Raw genomic sequence first — 26,198 nt, forward strand, 5'->3', positions numbered from 1 at the left:
CATCTTGAGCTCAGTGAGTGGTGTATCACTTATACAATGACAACAGGAGCATGGGGCCGGGAAACACAAGAAAAAATATGTCAAGAATGAAGTAACTGCAATGCGTTCCAGATGACTACTAAGTACCACGTGTGTGTGCGTCTGTGTGTGTGCTGTGCCTGAGGCCTGTAAAGTGAGGTCTTGGGTGAGTCTTGGTTGACTCAGTGAAATAGTTGTTGTTGTAAACCCTTGGCCGGTTGATGAAATAAGTTAAGCAGCAGACAAAAAGGTCCTCAGACCCACAATCACTAAGGTCTAGGGTTGAACTGACGTCACAAACGATTAACAGAGCGGCAAAGATGACCATCCTTGCCTGCAACACATATTCACAATATAGTATGCTGCATAGTAGTGTTAAATAATTAAATCAAAACAAACAAGAATCTGCAGATCTGAAAAAAAAACTGAATCTGAAAAAAAAACAAGAATCTGCAGATATTTTGACTCCATGTGAAGAAGAAGAAGAAGAAGAAGAAGAAGAAGAAGAACAGCTTTTGTATTACCTATTTGTGCCATTTGGTCAAAAATCTAGTGCAAGCCAGGATTTTGTGAATGACTTAAATTCTGGTCTTTTTACTCACATAGAGCTAACATATGGCTTCGTAAGACCTCAAATATAGTGCATAAAGTTGTATGGACTAGTTTTACAGTGTTTTTTGGAGCTTGGCAGTCACTTGTTGAGGATTTTCCTAAATATACCTAGTTTTCCACAGAAGAAAGCAAGTTTGGAACAAGGGTGAGTAAATGGTTATTTTTTTTGGTGAACTATTCTTTAAGGCTGTAAAGAGGGAAACCATCTGTGTGAATCCACACTGGCAATGGTGATTATGACTTTCCATTATAATGTGAGTACTTCTCTGGAGTCAACACTGTGGGCTGGTCATCAGTGATTCACGTACAGATGATGGCACGTTATGAATGAATGCCCTCTGTGTTGAAAGGCTGGCTGATTTCCATTATAATCTTTGCTTTGTTTACATTATAATTAATCACTGAATTACTCACCGGCCAGTAGTAAAAAGGCTCTATTTCTTTTCTTGTTTGTCTGACCACCACGTCTAACTGTGCATTGCGTGCCCATATAAACACACATAGCGGAACGAGAACATTATAGAGGAAGTCTTAGGGGATGGTGTTAGAGAAGAGAGTTTGTTTTAGCAAAAGTGTTAGAAATAGTGTCCAAGAATGTATGTATGCAGAGTGAGAAAAAAGGAAAAAGAAACAGGAAGTTTCTTCGGGGGTGTGAAAAACCGATATAGGGTGGCTAGCATCTTAACAGACATACATCTAAGTGAATAAAAATAAGTGACTAATTTTGGAACACTCTACATAAACAGCAGCTGTGTATGGAAGCATGTTTCTTATGACCCAAAATCAGCATCCCTGCTATCTTACCTAGAAAAAGCTGTTGATGGATCGACCATTCTCAGGGAGTTTGATTGATAGGCGATCTGACCAAACATAACGCCAAATCTGCCATTTTTGTTCAACAAACAAACCAGGAGAGTAGCTGGTCTAAACACTGGTCTACTTAAACTTGAAAAACAGTGTGTATTGACATCTTTCTACAGTTGAGACAAGACACCTTGTGATGTTCATTCATGTTTATTTTGTGATATAACTGTTGGACATAGCAACAGTAATGAAGGGTCAGCTGTGTGAAATAAATCCACGACTGTAAGATTCACTCTGTGAGTTATAAAGTCGCAATTATGAGAAATGAAGTCGAAACTGGAAGACACTGTCACATTGCGATTTATAAAGTCATAACTGCGAGATATAGTCACATTGTGAGTTATAAAGATGTAACTATGAAAAGCAAAATCACAACTGCAAAATAAAGCCACGCTTTTTTGACTGATCATGACATGTCGGAATATACATATATTTATATTTAGGAATATACACACATTTCCTCATTTTAGTTAAATTGTCTCCATATTACACCAATTAGTGTATTTAGTTAAATAATTTAGCTTCTTCATTCGCTCATTTTATATAAAAAGTGGCCATGATTAAACTAATGTGCTTTGATTGAATTCTATCACCATAAATTTGTGCCCAGCATATCTTTTTTTTTTTCTCACCACATGTCATGTTAATTTACATTTATTATATCTCATTCCTGATCATTGCAATGCATTCTGGAATTCATCCAACATGTATACATCTTATCATTTGGGCCAAAAGAAGGAATTTTAGCATAATGACAGTATTGCATACAATATTAGTTTTGGAACAGCGCTATTGTCTATAATTTCTATTCAATGCAAGGGTAGGCAAAGCCCAAACACACCACACAAACAGCCTATGAGTGGCAGGTCACCACAGGCTGTGCCATTATGTATTTAGTGCTTAACTGTGTGTGAAAGGTTGGATTGGGCCCCAGGGAGCCCTGCTGGCTCTATAGGCTGCAGTGCACAACCGTGCTTACCCAGCATGCCACTGAACACCCACGTCAAGTGCCTCTACTGATTTACAATATGATCAATGGATACGCATACAATGATCTCATCTCTAATTGACATCCCATCACCAATCTTCTCAAAATGAATTCAAACGATGTGGAAAAGTTTCAAATCTGCAGTTTGAAATCTTGTGGATTCAAAGGATATTCCCAAGCTGCTAAAAACAGACCTTAATGTGTCATATGTCTCACATGTGCACTATAACGAGCCAGAATTATATACTAACAAGCATTTTTTCTACTGATAGCTGTATAAATCATATGAGAGTGCATCTGTAGAGTCAATATCCATTAACATGCTGCCATGTACATTAAGGGTCGTAAGTCAACAAGATGCTGAGGCTGTAAAAGACTAATTATATGATCTGCTCTGCATGTGTTGATGGGTCAATCTGCAAATGGAAAACACAAGCTGATGGATTTTTGTATGATATATGCTGGTAGCCTAAGTGTGTGTGTGGTTCAGTCAAGCAGAGCAGCAAATCACAGTCTTAATGAATTCAGTCAATGTTATATCATACTGTAGACAACAGCTGACAAATGCACCTGATGCTAAAACAGCATTATGTTAACATGGTCTGTTGGTTAATGAGCCATTCAGTGGTGATCCTGTCAAGAAAATTACTGATGAAAATGTTTGCTGATGAGGGATTTTGTGATTTCATCGATGATAATGAAGACAAAATATATGCATTATGATGATAATTAAATTATTTTGATTAAACACATACTGCAGGATTAATAATGCATTAACAAGAAGAAAACTACAGGGGGGAAAACTGAAGGAAGAGTTGAAATAATCCAATTAAAAATGGTTGAAGATTGAGTTGCAAACAATGAACTAGTAAACTGAACCACTTTTATAGTTAATGGCAATCATCAGTTCATCATTTGATTTCAAACTAATTTTTGAGATTAAAAAAAAAGAAATTATACATTAACTAACCAAAGCTAAAGCTAAGAAGCTAAATGTCAACTAAATATTTCATTGTCCTTCTCACATTAAGTGTATTGAATATAATGTACAAGTATGTCAACTTTGTACATTAATGTTTTAAACATCAAGTATGTAAACAAATTAATATGGTATATTCATGTCAGTTTCATGAACAATACACAACAATCTGCAACAGAGAAAAAGATTTTCTTTTTTTTTTTTGTCTTGATGAATGATGTCATTTCCTCTTTTCATGAGCAATTCAATAGCAGTGACAGTTATATAGCTCAGAACCTTTTAAGTAATTGAAACTGGTAAATGTCTTGGAGACGTAATTATGTGCCTTTAACTAATTAGCCTGAAATTATTTTAGGGATTGAACACATTTGAAGCAGAATAGTTGACCAAAATGTAATATTCTTTTATTATTTATTCCCCGTTTTGTTTATATAGGCATTCAAATGTTGTGTATTAAGACATGCACAAAATAAAAACAACATTAATCATAATTATCATAATCAATATCATAATCAAACACATCAATATACAAAAAAACATGCAAAAAAGCATTTTTCTAACTTTTGCTACGTTTAAGATTAAACGTGGATTGAGTGTGGGATTAAGGAAATTCCATATCCATGTCCATAGATAATAGCACTTTTTTCAGCTCAGGTTTGGACTGGTCACATATGTTTGTAATCGTGTGTGGTTGATTGGCCAGCCTGTTTTGCCGTAATGAACCCATTTCCCAGGATTCTCAAAGTGGCCTCGAACACTGTTTGAACCTTTCATCAGCAAATGAGGTAATGGCACAATGAGGTTTTCCAGTAAAGAAATAAAAGCCTCATGTAAATGAATACATGATCCAGTCCATCTGCTGTCTTACCAGGTCTAACCTGTAACTCTTTAAAGGTGGTACTTAAGTGAATATCTGGAATTTACTTGCATTCAAAGTACAAAATGTTCAACAAACAATCAGTCTTTATTAGCCAGGTTCTGAACATCCAAATCAACAGTTTCCGGCCCAAAAATTGATTGAAGTGGTGTTCTGTGAGTGTGGATATTTAGTGTAATAGCACTGTTTGTATCAGTTCACTTATCTGTGTTCACAGCGTTCCAGAGTATGTGATTACAGAACACTATCAGCAGGAATGGGAAACTACTACTTCTTGTATCTATACGTATTCATTATTTTGGATGCATAAAAAATTCAATAATACATTTTCTTTCCTGGAATGCATTCAGGCTCTGTTGTAATTGTTTTTGAACTCTCCTGAGCTGTGATACATAGTGGAATGGTTCATGTTAAGCATCTTGTGCATGAAATAACTGTGAAATTCAAAATACAAGCTGTAAAATGTTTCCCCCCACCACCCCTGCCATGTATTTCATAAATATGAACTCACTCTTGGCATGCATTAAGTATGAAAAGTTTGCAGACACATTAAGGTCTCTAAATTATCAACATCAAAATGCATGCCTTCTGTCTACTACATGCCTTCTGTCATCTGATTTAAATATAATCTTAGACATTAATTTAAGATAGAGTGACAACTGATATTTACATACATTTTATGTTAGTGTGCTATATTGGATGATATAAGGTATCAGAATTTCATCTTATGTTTTGGCAGTATAAATATCAGCAAATTCCATTTTTTTTTTTTTAGTTTTGGTCTCAATAAAATTTAAGTGTTTTTTACTAGTGGAGTATGAACTTCATATTCTCCTATCATACTGAGCCATAAAATCCCAATGTATCAAATATGATACTCAACACAAACACATTTTGTAAACGTATTATTATTATTATTTATTTTTGTATTAATATTTAATGTCTATTTAAAAACACAAGCATGTGAACTATTATTTCACATATCAGGCTTTTGTTTTAATGTAAGTCTAGGAGATTTGGTTTTTGCTCATTTTATTGTTGTTCAGAAAAATGTACAAGTCTGATTGATTAGAAATGTTACAGCATGAATCTCTTCAATATATATATATATCTATATATATATATATAATAAATATAATATATATATATATATATATATCTATATAGATATATATATATATATATATATATATAAATATAAATATATATATATATATATATATATATATATATTATATATATATATAATTATATATATTTTTTTTTTTTTTTTTTTTTTTGAGGCATCCTCATTCATGTCTATATCCCAAACATTACAGAATGATTAATGTGTGAACAGTTCTCCAGTGTTTAATATTTAGGGTTAGGGGTTTGTTCAAATTACTAATTGTACTCCTAATAATGCATATTTATCTTTGATTGTTAGGACACAGTATATGCTAAGTTTTGCAATTGTGTACACATTCAATCAAGATTCATTTATAATATAAACTTATTTATTTAAACAAAGACAAACTTATACTGGTGCTGGAATGTAGCTGCTTATTTAATTTAAACACACATTTTTTCAAATCTGGAAAGTGTGTTGTTAACCTTGTCCATAAAGAATTCAATTCATCAACTGAAGTCAACATGCATCCTTCTTCAGTAAATGAAACGTAATTGAATTGCACTGTGTGGATGACAGGCCCGCTCAGATCCAGATTTACATGATGATTGGTCATGCCTGTTTGCAATGACCCCTGGCCCCAGGAAGCATATAAAACAGCAGGATGTTTGGACAGGGCGGATACATAACAGCTTGCCGAATGTTTAGCCAATACTCTTTCATTACAACCAATCAGACTAATCAGAGAAATGTGACGTGGTCCCACGTTAATTTGCCCAGTATCCAAAGGAATAATGCATGCCGCCCTATTCCTACTTGTAAAAGCATAGTTACAATTTGAGTGCATTGTTATTGATTGTGCAATCTTAACGGATCTAGGGTGGAGGAAATTTATAGCTGTAATACAATTCAATTTTCAGATGAGGCTATCATACGATTAGTTAAACGTTAGAGCACTTTCAGTGGGAGTCACTTCCTGAAGCGCTGACTTCTTATAGTCACATTTTCTTCAGGGAGTGTTATTGAATAATGATAGAGGAAACCTAAACCATAATGACTCAGAGAGTGGAAAATAAGTCTAAAATATTTGTAAGCAGATCATCTGGCAACATTGTCCAGAGGCAGAATTTGCTCTGCTCAGCAGTTACTTGTAAAATTAGCATCATAGAGCCCTGCATGACAATCTGAAATAATAAAATGTTATGCCCTCCACAAAAAGCATAACAGTCTGAAATAACATGCTACTGATTATACAGTACAGTAGAAAACGGTTTTGTCATGTCTGAGAATACTTGTATGCATTCTGTTACTTTACATTAAAGGAATAGCTCATGAACATGTCGAGCACAAAATAAGATATTCTGAAGAATTTTGAAGAAGCAAACAGTTGTTGGTCCCCATCCACTTCCACAGTAGTGAAAGAAATACTAAGTCAATGAGGACCACCAACTGTTTGATTACCAGCATTCTTCAAAATATCTTCTTTTATGTTCAACATAAGAAAGAAACTCATACAGGTTTGGAACGACATGAGAGTGAGTAAATCGTTTTTGGGTGAACTATCCCTTTAAGGGATATATGTCTTAATATTTTTTTGAACTTTTCACATTACATATATAACTCAATATTTCTGAATTTGATCTAAGGTAGTTTAAATGTTTCATTTATTATCAATTCAACCATGATTGTGGTTTACAGTTTAAACCAAGAAATAAAATTGGTTCAATTTAGTTAAAAAATATTTAGTGTTCTTAAAAATATTAAAATAAATTAATATACTAAGTATATTAAAGTATTCTTAGCAAAAGAGCTGAAGGAAGATACATTTAATATATGAAAAATAACACAGTGATGCATTTTAGGTGACATTCAAACAAATCACTGAAACAGGTCATTAATTGCAGAAATTAATCACACTTTTTATCTTGATCAACAACTTGGCTAATGAGGTTTAATTTAAATTTTCTCCATCCAAGTGCTTTTACATTTTAGTTGTGATACAAAAATGGATCTAGTGTCATGATCTATCAACCCAGTCTCAAGGCAATTCGTACATATTTTACGAGTTGGCTAATTCTTACGACTTCACTCATAATATTAGGTCATACTAGGAATGAGGTTCATTCATTCAGAATAAAATAACCAACATTATGATGATTTTAATATGCTCACGACCAATTTGTACATATCTTAAAAGGTGGCTAATTCGTACAACCTCACTCATACAATTTTGTACGATTTGTCTATACCCCAGTGACGGGTAGGTTTAGGGGTTAATTTATCTATTTTGTGACAGATCCTTTGTTTGGAACAATGGTCAGTTATACAGTTTAGTTTCATTATTCCGAATCATTTGTCCATAGAATGTCACAATTTACATTGAATCAGATCACAATGATGACATTGCTTGATCAGAATCAAGCATTCCATATATCATCTAACGATATCTGCTTTTCATCTGTACGTCTGTCTGTGCATTTCCCAGTGAAATGAATACACAGCTGGACTAGGTGAACTTCAGGCCAGAGTACAATGCTGTCTTGATCTGGTCGTCCCTCAGGAGAACCAGAAGCAGCTGACATCCTGCAGTGGATTCTTAACCACAGGTGAGTGAGCTTAGTATGTCTCAAGGGGACGTTGGGACAGGTTATAGTAGCTATCTGGGGGGTAGTTTGGGTGTAGGAAGTTTCGTTAAGGTCAAAAAGGGTGGCTGCATGAATACAGAATGTGGGTTCTGAGATATATCAATTATTCCACAAGGGACGTTCTCCCTCCCTCAGAGCCACACAAGGTCCCAAGGATTGAATAATGTCACATCATGCATCTGCATTCAATGGCTGGAGAGGTAACTGATATGCTTTGTCCTTTGACCTCAACAGAAAGGCCATCATTCGTCATGCAGGAATGGGCTTCTGGAACATCTGTCAGAAGGCAGGTAGTCACTAGGGCAGACTGGGTTGGCGCTCCCGCCCATGATGAATGGATGCTAATGGAAACTGACTCAAGAGCCATGAGACGGCTTGACCCTTAGTTAGCCTACATCTCTGAATTTACTATGAATGTCAAAAGCCTTTCACATGTTCTGAATTCTTGGTTAAATAGAATCTCAGCTGTGTTTTGCCATTCAGTTTGGAATGGTAGGAACGTGAGTAAATAAAAGCGAACTATTAATTTTTTGGAAGGGGCACAATTGGTTGCATTTCAAATTTCGCTTGATTAGTTTCATTCCATGTCTGTTCTGACATCACCAATTTAAATATATTTGTTACTGTGAACAAGAGTAGGCTACTCAGTTGAGATGAGTATTCTTCATTACCTTATTTCCCTTGAGGTCGAGGAGGTCACTCTTGAGACTGCCACTCCAGTTGAGATGGACAGCTGACCTATGACCCTTCCAAAGTCTAAATAGGAGAATCATGAGCATTCAGAGCAGTCAACTCTGATGTGATTTTCTAAAAGAGAAAGACTTCAAGATCTATTGACATCAGCTGCATAGATGGAGGAACTGAGTATTGAGCCACTCTCATTTACAAAAGTGGCCACAATTGCATTCAATAGGTTTTCCATTAACACAAGCAAATTAAAATACCTCTGATGTGTGCTTTTGAGCTTTTCAAGATACTATAATCCTGCAATGGCAATTAAATTAAATCACTGTACTTGTAAAAAGTTAAGCCACCACAGTGTCCTAAAGAGATTACATTACATTTTCCACGTAATATATCGTGGATGGTATTATATGTCATTGACCCAAGAATGTAGCTGAAGCCTCAACATTCAGATCTGACTGTTTGACAGGAATGTTGTTCAAGGACCCAAAACAATGTGAATCCAAGAACATGTCCTGCTTGGCAAAACCACAGTAGCCCTGTCCAACTGAATGGAATAAGGGGAGTAATTTTGATGGATGAATCCTTGAAGGGAATGTTGAACCTGGTGCACCATTTTCCTAACAGGTCTAATTTATCCCGTTTGTTTCAGAGCTATCTACATTGAAGGAGGTCTGTGACAGTCATCAGAATGTATAGAGACTAAGCTGTGACCCCTTCAAGAAATGTCAAGCAAGTTGGTGAAAACCTGAGTTTGAGGGTATCCGTCAACAGTGTACTTATTTGTTTTTACTGTCTAAAAATGTTCACTTTCTCTGTCTCCACCTTGTGTGTCCACATACACACATTCTTTCTGAAGGTGTTTGCATGGTATGTTCATCTGTTTTCACTTGCTGTAGGTTCCACCTGTCTACCAGCGAGTCAAACAATACCGTGTCGATGAACCCACCCCTCTTTTTTTCTGTCCAGTCTGATTTCCATTCAGGTGAGGTTATTGGATCTGGTCCAAGAGATACTCAGAGAGCAGACAGACCATGGAGAAGGTGATTGTTTACAGGCGTTCTGGAGGCACCAGGGCAAAGAGCATGTTCTGCAGTATTTCACATTAATTAGTACATGGTGCTGTGCTTTGTAAAGTTATATACCACCAAATCATCCCGATCCTCAAGCATCGGTTCAGATACAGTGAGTATAAGCTAGGGACAAATGAAAATTGGTAATTATCAAGTTCACCATTCTCTGTATAATCATTTACTCACCCTCACGTCGTTCTAAATCTGTATGACTTTTTAACTTCTGAGGGACAAAAAAGAAGATATTATGATGAATGCGCATGCAGCTCTTTTCCATATAATGCAAATGGTCAAATAGTGACTAGGGGCTTTTAATATATATATATATAAAAAATATATAATAAATATATATATGTATATATATGGAACTCTGGATATATAGTATTGTCATTCCATTTAAAAGTATGTACAACTTTTATGATGTTTTTCATTCCATTTAAAATTTCACTGAAGAAAAACAATCATTCGGGTTTGGAATGATATGGCTGAGGGTGAGAAAATGATGACAAAATTATAATTCATGAGAGAACTCAAATGAGAATCTGTATACATGAAATATCTCTTTTTATGTGAATTACATAATGATCCATGTCCAATAAAGATTCAAAACTCGTTAATTTGTTGACAGGAAAAGAGAGACGCTCTTTCTTCTCCGTCACTCACTCCAGTGGATCTTTGTGTTCCTAATTTGCATAACTCTTTTGAGTAGATAATTATATCTTGTGATGTCCCACAGATGTGTCTGCTGTGAATGGAGCTTCTTTAGAACTGGTGAGTGAGAGGAAGAGGAAAAGTGCCAATGACTATAAAAAAATGAAGGGAGACTATTGTCCCCTACATGTTGTCAAGTATGCTGCATTGTGCTATGTAGGTCTTCAGCATCGGTCTCCCTTTTGTCTCTCTTGCTCATTGGCTCTGAGCAGTTCTATCAAATGCTAAACATTTCACTTTGCATTTTTGATTACTGTTAGTAGAGCTTATAGGATTGTAACAGATTCAAGTGTGATATACTTCTGGGCAGCTAATTCAGAGATATCTGGTGGAATACAAAGATTTTCTGACTGCTGTTCCATTCCAAAACAAAAAAACAAAACAAAACAAAACAAAACAAAACAAAACAAAACAAAACAAAACAAAACACAAAACACAAAACAAAACAAGCGAAAGCAAAACACAAAACACACACACACACACACACACACACACACACACAAACACACACACACACACACACAAAAAAACACAAAACAAAACAAACAAAAAAACCTTTGAGTGCAGTAAATTAACACATTAAAGTGACAGCCCTAGAAAAACTAAAATATTTAGATGTTTATATAAATTGAGTTCATGCCAAAGAACAAAAGGCATTCAGAAAACTTCTCAGAGAATTACACCCACACTGTCTTGCAGGCCAAATCAAGCCATGAATCAAAATAGCGGCGCTCTTTAAAGTGCAGGAAATGTGATCTGTCCAGGGGATCTTTCCATGAGCGTATTCTTTATTAGGGTAAAATACCAAAATGCAAGGGATATTAACTTTAATGCAAGTCTGAATTGATTTAAAATCCAGTGATTATTTAATCATGAGAGCAAGTCTTTGGCTGTCAGCTTTATGAAATATGTCAGTATTAAAATCAGCTGTATGGGCCAAAATTAATTTATCCATATTTTTTTTGCTCAAATAAATGCTCCCACTGCGCACTAGGCGAATGAAGTTATTAAATATAGTGTGTGACTATCATACATATATTTTATGGAAACAAATCGGTTTTGTCTTCTACTGGTCAAGCAGTCCAAGATGGATTCACAACACTTCAGTTTGGCTACAATCAGACTCTATTACTGTGTACAGAGAAAATAAGATGTAACGGGTCAGCCGATGTACATATTTGACAGATTTGGTCAATTTCAGATGTGCTCTGCTGTCGAAACCTCACAACAAGCCGCCTTAAGACATAACAAAGGTTTTTGTAGTAGTAAAATGCCTGTATCAGTAAAACAGTTACATGGTTTTGTGCCATTTTTTTGCATGATCACATTCTACCCTTGTGAATAATGAGTTTGAATGTGCACTTGTAATCTAAATCTAAACTGTATGCAATATAAAAAAACATTTAACTAAAAATACAATCATAAGAAAATCAATAACACTTACTTTAACTGAAACAACACAACAACAGTTAACTAAACTTACAATTTTAAGTCAAGCATGAACACTTACTTTAAGCTGAAATAACACGCTACTTATTTTAATGTTGACATTTTTCATAGTGTAATAACTTATAAAACACCAAATAAGAGTAGAGTACACATTCATGACATTAAACAAAGAACATCATTAAAAAAATCTTCTTTAATAACAACAATTTTAAAAAAAAAAATCTTACTAAATAACATTTTGTCATGTTTTAAAGCAAACTTGTTTTAATGTGTTGATTAGCATACTAATGCACATGTAAAGTATTTTTATTGATTGTAATTTTAAGCATAGTGTGTTTCAATAGTACATTTAGATTTGCAAAGGTACTATATTTTAAATGTAATGCAATAGAACATGATTATATATGCAATGTTCCAGTTCCAGTAACTTTTGATAACCCAGCCACCTGAAACTGAATTTGAAATCTATATTAAATATAGTAGCATGTTTTTCATTTCTCATTTGCATAAAGTTAAGGATTTCTCCACATTCTGATGCTCTCACCACTTGCGCCACTTGTCTATTTTGAGGTACCGTATGAGAAAGAAACAGACTGATTTTGACACAACGACATGCACTCAGAGAAAAATGGCTGCTGAGTGAGTCAGGATGAGCTAATCTTGTTAGATCAAGATCACGCAGCTCTGGTATAAAGCTGACTTTGTCTGTTTTCCTCCTCATCACTCACTTACAAACTTTCCCCGTCTCTTTGGTTCAATCCCAAAATCATGTGCTGTCGATAACACTTAGATATGCCTCTCTCCTGAAAGCCAAGTCATTTTCCATCAAACAACACACAAGCCTGAAATCAACAACCGAGCCTGAACATCTAGTCTAGTTCTTCAAGAAACAGATGTCAGTGGAAATCTCACTCAAGCTCTTTGCAGCTAAACCTACAGGTCTCTGTGTTCTCCAGGGTATTAGCAACTTGATTTAGCATGACTTCCAGAGAACAGGAACTCTCAGTGCTTGAAGCATGTCTACCATCCCTCACAGCCGTGAATACCACCGTTGTCTACATAGTTGTTGGCTACCAAAGCCCAGTTCTGTCATTTCTTTGACAGAGATCCAAATTTTAAGCCCATTGACAAAATCTTTCAGTAGCTTTACACTTTATACTCTGTCCTGCTACTTATTAGCACTCTCATTATTCACCTTTTCTCCTTTGTTTATCCAAGCTTTGCTTCCCAGGTTCCAGACCCGGCCACAGCTACGCTAGATATGCTAAAGCTAGGTCCCCCGGCCTTTCAGGGAACAATGTGTTTCTATTCAGAGTCATCGGCTAACATGCAAAGCTATCAATCAGTGGATCTGACGCTTAGAAGTGATTTGCTCATCAAAGAACCTCATTGGAAGTGAAGAACTTGCAGCGAGGAGAGCTACAGAGGGCCATGCTGGGTGACTGGAGGTGAAGCTGGTAAATTTCCCTGGAGCATGCTGGGTGAAAAGGCGATATTTGATGTGTTTCAGCTATTGTATAGAGTGTAGTATAGTAAGTGTATAGTATAAAGTGCAGATTAACCTGAATAGTGATGTATTTAAGGACTATTCAATGCTGGATTGCTGGATTGAAAAATTATTTTGACTTAACCAAAGTGCAATGAAAGTCGAAATCTAAATATGTATCCACAAAATGTCGTTTAGTCGTTTAGATCATCTTTTTAATGGTGGAAGCACAGTTGTAGATGGATGAACTTGGATTTTTTGTCAGGGATCCACAATTTTTTGTCAGCCCTTGACTTAAAATATTTACTTGAAGTGCAATTTAATTTTCAGTAATGTAAACATATTCACACATTCACAGTTCTCTGATGTTGGTTAATGGTGACATGCAGGTTAAATTAGATATTTCATGCTTTTTTTAAAAAAAGTAAGAATTTCTTTTTGATTGTTTTTATTTGAATTTTTGGAGATTTAAAGTTAAAATTTCACAACACACTCACATGGCCACAGTTCTACAATGTTTGTAAATGGTCACATGCTATGCAGGTAAACAAATAAAGCACTTCATTTTTAGTGAGTGATTCATTCGCTTTTATTTTGCTTTTCCCCCTCACAACCCTTCAGGGATTTACAAACCCCAGTTTGGAAAATGCAGATATCTCTATGTGAACAGTTTTGACTTTTCATATAGTCCAACTTCAGCAATTCTTCAGTCTAATTGGAAATAACTCTGCGAGGGCAATGTCAATAAGCAATTTTAATCACACTATTTTCATGTTACGATATAATGTTTAAGTCTTGTGGCTATACAATAATGCTCCTTAAACATAAAAAAGAGACTTTAAAATCTATTCAAAATCTTTCAAATCTATTAACATATTTACTGACATGTCGCTCGAGACTTACTGAAAATAAAAATTCTAATTTAACTTTATTTGGAATACTCCTTGTGCACAATGCACATTTCTTAATAGTAAGCCTAAAATGTGTTTTAATGTCATTACTGATGAGGACTGTATGATCTTTGAATAATATCAGTCTTTAAAAGGTTACTCCACCGCAAAATGAAAATTTTGTCATTAATCACTTACCCTCATGTCGTTCCAAACCCGTAAAAGCTTTGTTCGTCTTCGGAACACAATTTAAGATATTTTGGATGAAAACCGGGAGGCTTGAGACTGTCCCATAGACTGCCAAGTAAATAACAGTGTCAAGGTCCAGGAAAGTATGAAAAGCATCATCAGAATAGTCCATCTGCCATCAGTGATTCAACCGTAACATTATGAAGCGATGAGAATACTTTTTGTACACGAAGAATACAAAAATAAATACTTTATTCAACAATTCCTCTCCTCTGTGTCTCTCCAAATCAGAGTAGCGCCATTTTGGCAAATCTGAGCAGTATGCAGGCAGCTTACGCTCTTCTGTGTCAGCCGCGTTGCGCTGTTTTCTTTCAAACCAAAGCGTAAATACACATAAAAAACATATCCTTGTGGCACAGAAGAGCGTATGCATTTTTCTGAAAATGACAATAATTTACTTGTCTAGAAAATCCTTCTTGATTTAAGAATCTTTAGATATTTTGGCTGGAAACAAGACAAAAAAATCTAAGTAAGAAAAGCATTTTTTGCAGTGCGTTAGTATGTGTGTCTGTTTGTGATGACCATTACTAATGCACAGTTTAAGTCACCTCTGACCCCAGATTATGTATGAGCCACTTAACATCAGTGTGACAAATGCTAAACATCTGTAAAGACCTAAAGAAGCACACACACATTAGCACAAGTGGACAAACGCAAATGCAGCACTTCTCTGCTTGTGTGACTCAGATTTTAGCTCCATTTGCTCTGTATTATTTTCCTTTCATTAAAATAATCACCTTAATATTTTAGAAACGTTTCCTTCAGGCAAAGTGCTGTTTTGGCAGCCAACCCAACCATTTTAAGCAAAAGTTTCTAACATCACAGATATCTTGTGAGTAATGCTTCCAAAAGCAGATTGAGTTATCACACCAAAGTCTTCATAATTACAAATCAAGTATTTAATATTAAATAGTTCAGCAAGTCACATTTATGATTTTGTTGATTTAGGCCTGAAGACATGTAGTGATTTACTGTTTCTGATTTGTGCTGTTGTTTCTTTACTCAAGTAAGTAATGCAGCGTGTGTGTGTGTGTGTGTGTGTGTGTGTGTGTGTGTGTTGTTTTAAAGGCCAATGAACAACCCTCCACTCTGACCATTTCACTAGAAAGCTGTAAATCACTTCAAGAGTCAAAGAAGAGCTAATTATTTCCCGCTGTCCCAACACACACACATACACTAATAGACACCCATACACTTACACACAAACGGTTTCGGCTAGTCTTATTACCAATGCAGACTGCTTACGTATTAAAATTGAAGCTATAAAGTTGCAGATTTGTTGAGAGTATTTAACTTGAGACTGTAATTAGAACACAGGAATATAGTAACCTCTAATTACAACTCACAACCACAGGAAACCCTTTCACACATCAGTGACCTCACTACAGCTGAACAATGCAGATATTTTATAATAGTGGTCTGCTTACTGCAATTTATCCTTTTTTCCCTAATAAAATAAATAAATTACGCTACTGGATATGTGAAATATGGAACAAAAAAAAGGATAAAACCCAACTGGTTTTATAACTGATTTCATTTTTAAGAAAAAAGACAAATAATTTAATTTTTAAGTTGAACTAAAGATTTTTTTCTAATGGGTCCCCAAGGGACAATTGAGGGCATTTATGGTCAAAGGAATACAAGATATCTTTATAGATCATGTCACAACATTGGTGAGCAAATTGTCTTCTCTAATCAATTGGCCACCCTTTGGTTTGTTTTGACTGGTACTGTAAATGCACCATATTTGCTTTTATATCTGCTAAAGTTTGATTGTACGAGTAGTTGAAACTTAAGTCATCCAGAAATGCATGAAGGTCATTGCATTAGAAACAATTTGAAACCAAGTGGCATTTGGAAGCAAAACAAGGCACAATTTTAAGAGACTTAAGTGTCCAAATTCTTTTTGGTGCCACTGTAGCTGTCATGCATTTAATTTAGAGTACTCTATATGGGCTCTTTGTAATTCCATTGAACATTTGGCTATCATTCACATGATACAGATCCAGCTTTCACCATCTGAAATTAATAACTTGGCAGTGGAACTGCGGTAGTGAGGGCAATTCTGACTTTCCTTGCTGAAGTCTGCACAATGTGGTTTGCAGCATTGGCTCCAGCGTGTCCAGCTCCATGCACTCCCTTTGCAGCTGGAATCTTGGACAGTTAATCTGGGATGTGGATGTGTGTATGGAGACATTTTACTGTTGATTAATGGTGCTTTATATTAATGACAGGATGATAGTTTAATCTGAACAAGGGGGCTGTGCCTCAAATTGTCCGCAGGGTTGTTCTGATAGCCGCACATAGCAGGGATGTTAAATGCAAATAATAGGCTTCCTGATCCTGATCACCCTGTTGGGGTTCATTTTATGATTGCTTTTAAATTATTTTGAACTTATTTTTAAACAGGAGAAAAAACAACCTTTTTTGATGCCATTGGGAATTAAATTAATCTATTTTATCTGTATATTGTCAGTTAACAGGTAACAGAAATGAATTTGTACTTTTAGTTAAATGGTCTTAAACATTAAATACTTTATTATTATTATTATTTTAAAGATATTATGAGAAATTATTTTATCACCTGATAATGTGACAAAAATGCTTAAACTGGCTTCAATTTCTATCTGTTTATATATAGTAAATGTTTTTAGCCCTTTGGCAGTTTATATTTATTTGTAATTAATTAACTAATTTAAATAACTAACTATAAAAGTGTGCTTAGTTTCAAAAGGAACTTTGTTTCCACAAAAATATTAAATTAACTATTTTCAACATTGATAATAATAATAATATCAAAAAGATCCCGAAGGATCATGTGACACTGACGACTGGAGTAGGCTAATGACTGCTGAACATTACAGACAAACTATATTTAAGAAAACTGTAAAATATAAAAACATTATTAAAATATCAATAATATATATATATATATATATATATATATATATATATATATATATATATATATATATATATATATATATATATATATATTGATTGCACCTGCTGAGTTTTGTTGTCTTTTTATGTAAATGAAGTAAATTCACTGATAGATCTGAAGGGGGCTCATTAAGCAGAATAGGACCCTGGAGCTCTGGCCCCATCTCGGGACTGCTGCTGCTGCTCACTGTGCAGTCAGAGTCAGACTCAGAGGTCTGGAATATCTGTTCCATGACTTGTAGAGAGAGAGAGAGAGACAGAGAGAGAGAGAGAGGAGAGGAGGGGAAAGAAAAGAGGAGGGGGGCTCAAGAGGAGAGGAGTGTAATAAGAATCCAGTCCACCCTTCTCTCTCTCAATCTTCTCAACCACTCTCTTCCCTGTCCCGCAGTCAGCCGGTCGGAATAACACCTCTCTTCACTCGCTGGGGAAGTCCACGCAACACTGTATTTCTACACTCACCCACTCCCTGCTCGGTACTCAGGACAGCACAGCTGGGAAGCCTCAGAAGGTGAGTGTCACGTTAGGGGCAGATGGGCTCCTGTGTGGACCGAACGGGACAGATTTAAGGGAGGGGGGGACTCCATGCTCAGGCTAACAGGTGCAGAAGCCCACCAGAGACAGGAAATCATAAGACCTCATGCTTCAGCCACTCAGAGAAGTGTCTATATATAAAAAAATATAGAATTAGTTTATTAGTTTATTTTAGAAATAGACACTCACATATATATATTGTTATTTCAGATTTTTTGTACTTAAAAAAAAAAAAACTACAACAAGGAATTCTTTTAAGACCTGATGATCTCCCAAAAATCTTTCTCAGAAGCTCAAATAGCTTAATTTCAGTCATTTTTACATGTAAATTTACTTGCTAGTATTTTTTTTTACCCCATTAACATTTTTTATTAATTGCTTTTGCTTGATTTTAGTGAAATGTTTAAAAAAACAGATTTTTTGCTTTCAACCAAATTTCATAGATGTGTTTTTGAACAAAATTGGATTTCTTACCTAATATTCTATTTATTAATGTATTAGTAATTTTCTTTATTATTAGATATTGTGAAAAAGAGCTATTGTCTAGTTGACTCAGTTTGATCACTGGTATGTATTTTGTGCGCTTGGAGTGTTTTTTTTATAGGTATAGACATTGGGGAATGTGTGCTGTGTGTCTCACAGACAGGACAGCAATGAGTGTGAATGAGTCTAGGGAGTTTGAGACTTAAGACAGTGATGTTATTATTTTATAAGTATGCCCTAAAGATAGTATCTGGGATTTGGTCCAATAGAAAATGCAGTATTGAATGGGGACTTTTATTGCTGTCACATTGTGGTAGTGAGTGCATGCCTGGCATTGTGTGTGTATGAGTTGGTGAATGACAGGGTGTGGTATAGTGCCGGGCATCTCTCTTTAAAAAAAGAGCAGCACTTATAAAATGTACTAAAAAGATCAAATTACGACTAAAATATGATGTTTCCTTTTTTTTTTTTAGATTTGAATCTAACATAATCTACATAATCTAATCTAACTCTAACATTAAACTTTGGCACATTACTGCTCAGTTTGTGATATGGACATGATTTGGCAATTTGTTACGAAAGTTTGCTTTTATTGCAAAAGGTGTGATCATATTTATATTAATGAGTGAAAAAGGTCCATTGTATATTGTCAATAGCATAGCAATGTATGAAGCACAGCTCACACAGAAGTCACTTTCAAACCAAACAGCTTTCTCTTGGTCAACACAGTAATTTTGTGTGACCAACTTGAACCCGTTGCAAAATCTGCACTGGAAAATCTTTCTTCCTCACTCAGAACTCATGGATTCCTATTGAAATGACTGGATTGTGCTAGCAAAAATTCACTGAACAAACGTCAATCTGAGTTGCAAGAAAGCGACAAATTTCACCTGACGGATGCTAAAATTTAGGGCTGAAAAACAATTAGTCATGATTAATCAATTCAAAATAAAAGTTAATGTTTACATACTACAGTATATGTGTGTGTACTGTGTACATTTATTATGTATATATAAATACACACATGCATGTATACATTTCAGAAAAATTTTATGTTTATATTGTAAATATATTTATAATATAAATTATATGAATATAAATATATACATCTAAATATTTTTGAAATGTGTACTGTGTGAGTTTTTATATATACATAATAAATATACACAGTATTCACACATATATTATGTAAACAAACTTTTATTTTGAATCAATTAATCGCGACTAATTGTTTGACAGCACTAGTGTATTTATATATACATAATAAATATATAAAGTACTCACACATATAGTATGTAAACAAGCTTTTATTTTGAATCGATTAATCATTTGACAGCACTAGTGTATTTAAATATACATAATAAATATACACAGTACTCACACATATAATATGTAAACAAACTTTTATTTTAAACCGATTAATCGCGACTAATCGTTTGAAAGCACTATTGTATTTATATATACATAATAAGTATATACAGTATTCACACATAGTATGTAAACAAACCTTTATTTTGAATCAATTAATCGCGATTAATTGTTTGACAACACTATTGTATTTATATATACATAATAAATATACACAGTACTCACACATATAGTATGTAAACAAACTTTTATTTTGAATCGATTAATCATGATTAATCATTTGACAACACTATTGTATTTATATATACATAATAAATATACACAGTACTCACACATATAGTATGTAAACAAACTTTTATTTTGAATCGATTAATCGCGATTAATCGTTTGACAACACTAGTGTATTTATATATACACATAATAAATATACACTGTACTCACACATATAGTATGTAAACAAAGTTTTATTTTGAATCGATTAATCGCGATTAATCGTTTGACAACACTATTGTATTTATATATACATAATAAATATACACAGTACTCACACATATAGTATGTAAACAAACTTTTATTTTAAATCGATTAATCACGATTAATCGTTTGACAACACTAGTGTATTTATATATACACATAATAAATATACACAGTATTCGCACATATAGTATGTAAACAAACTTTTATTTTGAATCGATTAATCACGACTAATCGTTTTGCAGCCCTAATAAAATTGACAAGCAAAATCTAACCAGCCTGAAACATATACAAACACTTGAATATCACAGAGACTAGCAAACATATAGCAATGCTCTGGCGACTGCCAAAAGAACACCTTCATGGCAGTTTTGCACAGGCAAGTAGAGCTACAAATCAACATTCATACTGTACAATGGAATTTCCAGAGCATTGTTTCAGAACATCACAAAAGAGACTCAATTTCCTTCCATCTGTTTAACCTATTTTAGATGAGCCATAGTTGAAGGTGGCTGTTATATTCCTAGTGAGCAAAAATTGGTTTTGACTGACACTCTCATAAGGAGAAAGATGGAAAACTCATTACGCAGATAGCCATGACAAACACAAGACGATAAGCTTGAAGATAAACTGCTCGTAATACGTTTCCAGGCTGCTGTGCTCCGAGCCGAAGCGGTATGAATGCACATTATGACAGCTTTGATAGACGTTTGAGTTTCTCAGATGACACTGTGATCTAGCTTGGATCGGTTTTGGTTAAAAGCCAGTCAGAAATCCCCTCATGACAGAATTCATTAGGAATCGGGAAATGTCAGTGAAATAGTTTTAAAGAATTCAGCCAGATGTCATAGACTTTACACTTCCTCCAGAAATGTGAGAGGTGCTAACATACAGTTTAACAGGCCTACTTGTCCTAACCAGCCATGATGCAATAAAGCAAAAAAAAAAAAAAAAAAAAAATGCTGTAATTTATTTATTTATTTTTATTATATTAAGTTTTAGTTAGTTAGTTAGTACTAACCAGCCGCAATGTTATAAGCAATAGCCGGTCTAAAATCTTACCTATAACTGAAATGATTAACAATAAATAATACTCCTTTACATCATATTACAGTAGTTATGTTCTATATATTGTTTTATTATTTTTATTATTATTAATAATATATTATTATTATTATTATTATTATTAATAATAATTAATAATATTAATAATACTATTATATATATTATTATACCTTATTATTACATATATTATTTTTATTATATTATTATTATTATAATAATAGAGAGACCACGGAGTGATGCAAGAGACATAAAAGTATCCCTGGAGAAATGTACTGTTTTGCTGTCACTAGAAATAAAATATTTGATCAGTGAATGCTGGGACTGACCAATCAGAATCAGAAGCATGGTCATTAGACACATAATTAATGAGGGATTATATCTCGTTTAAGTGTTGTGATCATAGAAGCTTGAACATCAGCTCATGCTTAGTTTTGGCTCAGTGAAGGATCTATGATGGCCCATGATGAATTCAGCAGCTGTATATATGTCTGGCAGGCCCTGACCAGCAGTAGAAAGCCATTACTGTCCAGAGAGCGATAGCCTCCACCCAGCTTAAGAGCTTCTCTCCAATAAATGCTGCCAAAGACATTTCAGCTCGCTGCAGTTTATCATATGCTCAAATGAACACATGCACATGTATACACATATGCACCCTTGTAAATATGCACAGTCTCATACCGAACACCACTGAGACTTATTTATTCTCCTCATCACAAACACTCAGGCAAACACACTCTCACGTATAAACATATTCTACACAAGCATACAATCTCATGCGGTCCTGTTGTTATAATATGTTCTTGCATTAGTGTGGCGGTACATCAGTACTAATTGGGGGCGACAAAGTTGCCATCAAATACCTAAAATCACACAAATCATTAAAATTTATTGTGACATAAGGGTGAGAAAATGACAGAATTTTCATTTTTTTGGGTGAACTTTCTCTTTAAATAAAAAGAAAAAAGACTTTTTAATGACACTGCTTCGTAAAAAAGTGGTACTCATGGCGTAAGGTGCTGAAAAACCAGTGAAACGTGTCAAAGATCATCCATATAGCAGATGATTACATACAAAACGACTTAAAAAGAGAATTTGAACTGTGCAAACAGCACCTTAAGTGGTGTTTTCCTGCATTGCTGTTCACCGTGAACACACCCTATGCAGTGTGCTCATACCTCAGTGAGTCAGACATGGACGGTAGATGTCTTGTACAAAGTTCCTATCAATCTTTCACATGATTCATGTATAAGACATGAGCATTGAGACTGCGCTATTCTTACTCTGTTCTTTGTCCTTCTGCACTCTCTCTGCTACAAAACAAACATATCATTAATATATAATTATGAACAGCATGTATTCTTATTTTCCAAGAGAGTCCTGGTCAGAGAAGGCTGTCTGTTCTCCCTGGAGCACGAAGCAAGAGTTCTTCCAGACGAAATCAAACTTCTCCCCATGTATTATTGAACTTTTGTCATCCCATAACAGAATAGAGAGGAAAGAAACAGTGGAGTTTCAATTCATTATTTTGTTAGAAATAAAAGCATCCATTTCTTAGAGCTCCCCCTACACTGACATTCCTTTTACACTGTACAAGTCTTCCTCATGTAAAGGTAAAATATTGATTCTGGCTGGACAGGAACCATTGTTTATACAGCATTGGTTGATATCATGACTAAATGCATCAACTACATGACACTTTCTCAGCACTAAGACCCACAGTAGGCCTTTAAGGAAAATGCTTTCATGGATAGCAAGGCATGACTGTTATGATATAAGCGTTGAAATATGTTGTTTTTGATACACTGTTGATTTAGCACTATATCAAAACTATTTTTTCACACAGAAAGTGGGTAATGTCTCAAACGCAAAAAAATGTTGAACTTTTAAAGGAATGTTGTGGGTTTGATAAAAGTTGACCGTTATCAAAATCTGCAGCATGATGTCAATTACCACACTGTTTCTCAGTTTGTAAAAATGCATGTGCTGTAATGCATTTGTAATGGAAGTCTATGGGGCAAGAAATTGAAGCTAAATGAAGCTTGCATTTTTGTTTAAGCGGTTATGTTAATTTTTTTTTTTATACAAAATGTGCATTATTTTAGGTTTTACAAAGTGACCTTTTTTACAGCTACTTTACAAGTCAAATGAGCTTACTTTACATCATGTCTCTTTACATGATCATGACAGGAGTTAAAAATTGGAAAATGTATCTTCGAAATTTTTTAGGTATCTAACATTTAAATAATTTAACTGATAAATAAGGCATACATACTTGTTATTAATGGGACTTTTAAGTGTCTTATTCCTTTATGTACTCCACCTCTACCCTCAAAGTGTACTCTCCATGTACTTTAAAAGCTGAAGTCTTTGAAATGTATTTTCTCCTCAGTTCAGTTCCTTCACCTTATCTTTGCAGGTGGGCTGGTCTGGGTGTCTCCTCAGCAGTCATGGGGAGGTCAGGAGCGCATTGGGTTTGGTTGCTTGGGACGAGCATGCAGTTGTTACTTCCCCTCGTCCTCTGTGTCACCTGCATCCATGGTCTTTTTCCACCACAGCCACGGGTCTTCCTGTCATTTCAAGGTAAGAATGGTTCATATCAGACTCCAGTCAGCACATTTCCTTTTAGATGGGGTCCTCTTCAAGTGAGGTCTTCAGAGTGCACTAAACCAGACTGAGGGGTCTATTTGTCCTCCATTATGTCCCTGTGTCACTGTCATGAGCTCTGAATGTGCAACTTTGGCTTTGAAAATGTGTTCACAATTGCTAAGATACTAAGGATTGGCTGACGCATTTAGTAACTTAAACATACAGTGCTTTTTATTGGTCTTTTGTTCATTTATTAGCAGAGAAATCTTCTCATTCATTAACATCACTTTTAAAACAACTTTTTAAAACAATGTGGATATTTTCTGAAAGATTTACGTTTTTTGATTAGTTCATAAATGGCAAAGTTACTTATAATTTGGGACACAGTCAACCCCTTTAATCTTATTAAACAAAAGTCTGATCAAGGAAATTGGGTACATACTGGACTGTTATTAAAATATGACATTAGATTACTAGTTGAATTACATTTTTCAGATAAATTGTTGAAAATATTTTTCCAGATAATTTTGTTTGGGTGACACCAGACTTGCACAATACTGATTTAGCAGGTTTAATTGCAGTTTAATTTCAATGTGTCACTATTGCAGACAGTTTAATGGTCCACAGGGATAAAGTTGCTTTAATCGGAAGTGCTAAATATCACAGTGACATCTAATACATGTTTTTGTTGTTGTTTATGTATCCACAGTATGACATAAAGCTTATATTATGTGCTTGAAATATTATCTCTGGGTGCTAACTCAAGAATAATGTTTCCATGACTTTGATCATTTTAATGGAAATAGCTGAGCTGGTTTCATATCAGATGTCAGATCTTTCCTCTCATCTGCTGCAGGAAACATTTAACATAGTTGAGTAAGGGAATAGGTGGTGTGTCAGTGCATACGGCATCTAGATGGTCAGGTGTAGGATACCAGTTGCTCTGCTATCTGGGAAAACATTTACTTTAAGATGACTTTCTGATCTGAACAGATCTGACTATGTTGTTGGTGTAAAACGGCAAAATAGTAAGAAATCGTTAGAGGGATATTTCACCCCAAAATGAAAATTCGGTCATTAATTACTCATGCCGTTCCAAACCCGTAAGATCTTTGTTCATCTTCTGAACACAAATTAAGATATTTTTGATGAAATCCGAGAGCTTTCTGAACCTCCAGCAACACAACTGACACGTTAAAGACCCAGGAAGGCTGTAAGGAAGGACATCATTAAAATAGTCCATGTGACATCAGTGGTTCAACATTAATTTTAGAAAGCAACATGGATACTTTCTGTGCGCAAAAAAAAACAACAACAAAATTTTTGACATGAGTACCACTATGGGTGAGTAATTAATGACAGAATTTTCATTTTTTGGGTGAACTATCCCTTTAAAGGGTTAGTTCACCCAAATATTAAAATTATGTCATTAATGACTCACCCTCATGTCGTTCCAAACCCCGTAAGACCTCCGGTTCATCTTCGGAAACACAGTTTAAGATATTTAGATTTAGTCCGAGAGCTTTCAGTCCCTCCATTGAGAATGTATGTACGGTAACTGTCCACGTCCAAAAAGGGTAATAAATACATCTTCAAAGTAGTCCATGTGACATCAGAGGGTCCGTTAGAATTTTTTGAAGCATCGAAAATACATTTTGGTCCAAAAATATCAAAAACTACGACTTTATTCAGCATTGACTTCTCTCTTGGTCTGTTATGAGCGCGTTCACCTCACATCCGGTTCGCGAACGAATCACTCGATGTAACCGTATCTTCTTGAACCAGTTCACCAAATCGAGCTGAATCGTTTGAAACGGTTCGCGTCAACATAAGCATTATCCACCACCAATGACAAGCTGTTAACTTTTTTAAACATGGCTGACACTCCCTCTGAGTTAAAATAAATCAATATCCCGGAGTAATTCATTTACTCAAACAGTACACACAGAATGACTGAACCGAGCCAGATAACGAACGAAACATTGACTCGTTCTCGAGTCAAGAACCGGTGCATCGGTTTTCGATCACCGGTAGTGATGGGAAGTTCTGTTCTTCTCCCTGCGAACCGGTTCTTTTCGGACAGTTTTGATTCACTAAACCGGTTGCCGAAAACGG

At 34.9% G+C, this 26,198-nt stretch overlaps 1 protein-coding gene and 1 long non-coding RNA gene across 3 annotated transcripts in view; one reads left to right on the top strand and one right to left on the bottom strand.

Moving 5' to 3' along the window:
* Nucleotides 1-17,893: 17,893 nt before the first annotated feature.
* Nucleotides 17,894-26,198, top strand: part of LOC109066419 (semaphorin-3C-like) — a 52,893-nt gene continuing 44,588 nt past the window's right edge. Inside the window, exons 1-2 of one of the 2 annotated variants that reach the window (XM_042722222.1) lie at nt 17,894-18,084; nt 23,914-24,077. In XM_042722222.1, coding sequence (XP_042578156.1) covers nt 23,945-24,077 — 133 coding nt within the window. In that variant the 5' untranslated portion in view covers nt 17,894-18,084; nt 23,914-23,944. The remainder of the gene's footprint in view (nt 18,085-23,913; nt 24,078-26,198) is intronic. The other variant, XM_042722221.1, reaches the window with a different exon arrangement.
* Nucleotides 22,726-26,198, bottom strand: part of LOC122137039 — a 46,366-nt gene continuing 42,893 nt past the window's right edge. The window contains exons 3-4 of the long non-coding RNA XR_006154541.1: nt 23,901-24,064; nt 22,726-22,962 (exon numbers count right to left, since the gene is read on the bottom strand). This is a non-coding gene — a long non-coding RNA (uncharacterized LOC122137039). The remainder of the gene's footprint in view (nt 22,963-23,900; nt 24,065-26,198) is intronic.

The sequence above is a fragment of the Cyprinus carpio genome, chromosome B4 (assembly GCF_018340385.1).
Source record: "Cyprinus carpio isolate SPL01 chromosome B4, ASM1834038v1, whole genome shotgun sequence".
NCBI classification, from domain to species: Eukaryota; Metazoa; Chordata; class Actinopteri; order Cypriniformes; family Cyprinidae; genus Cyprinus; species Cyprinus carpio.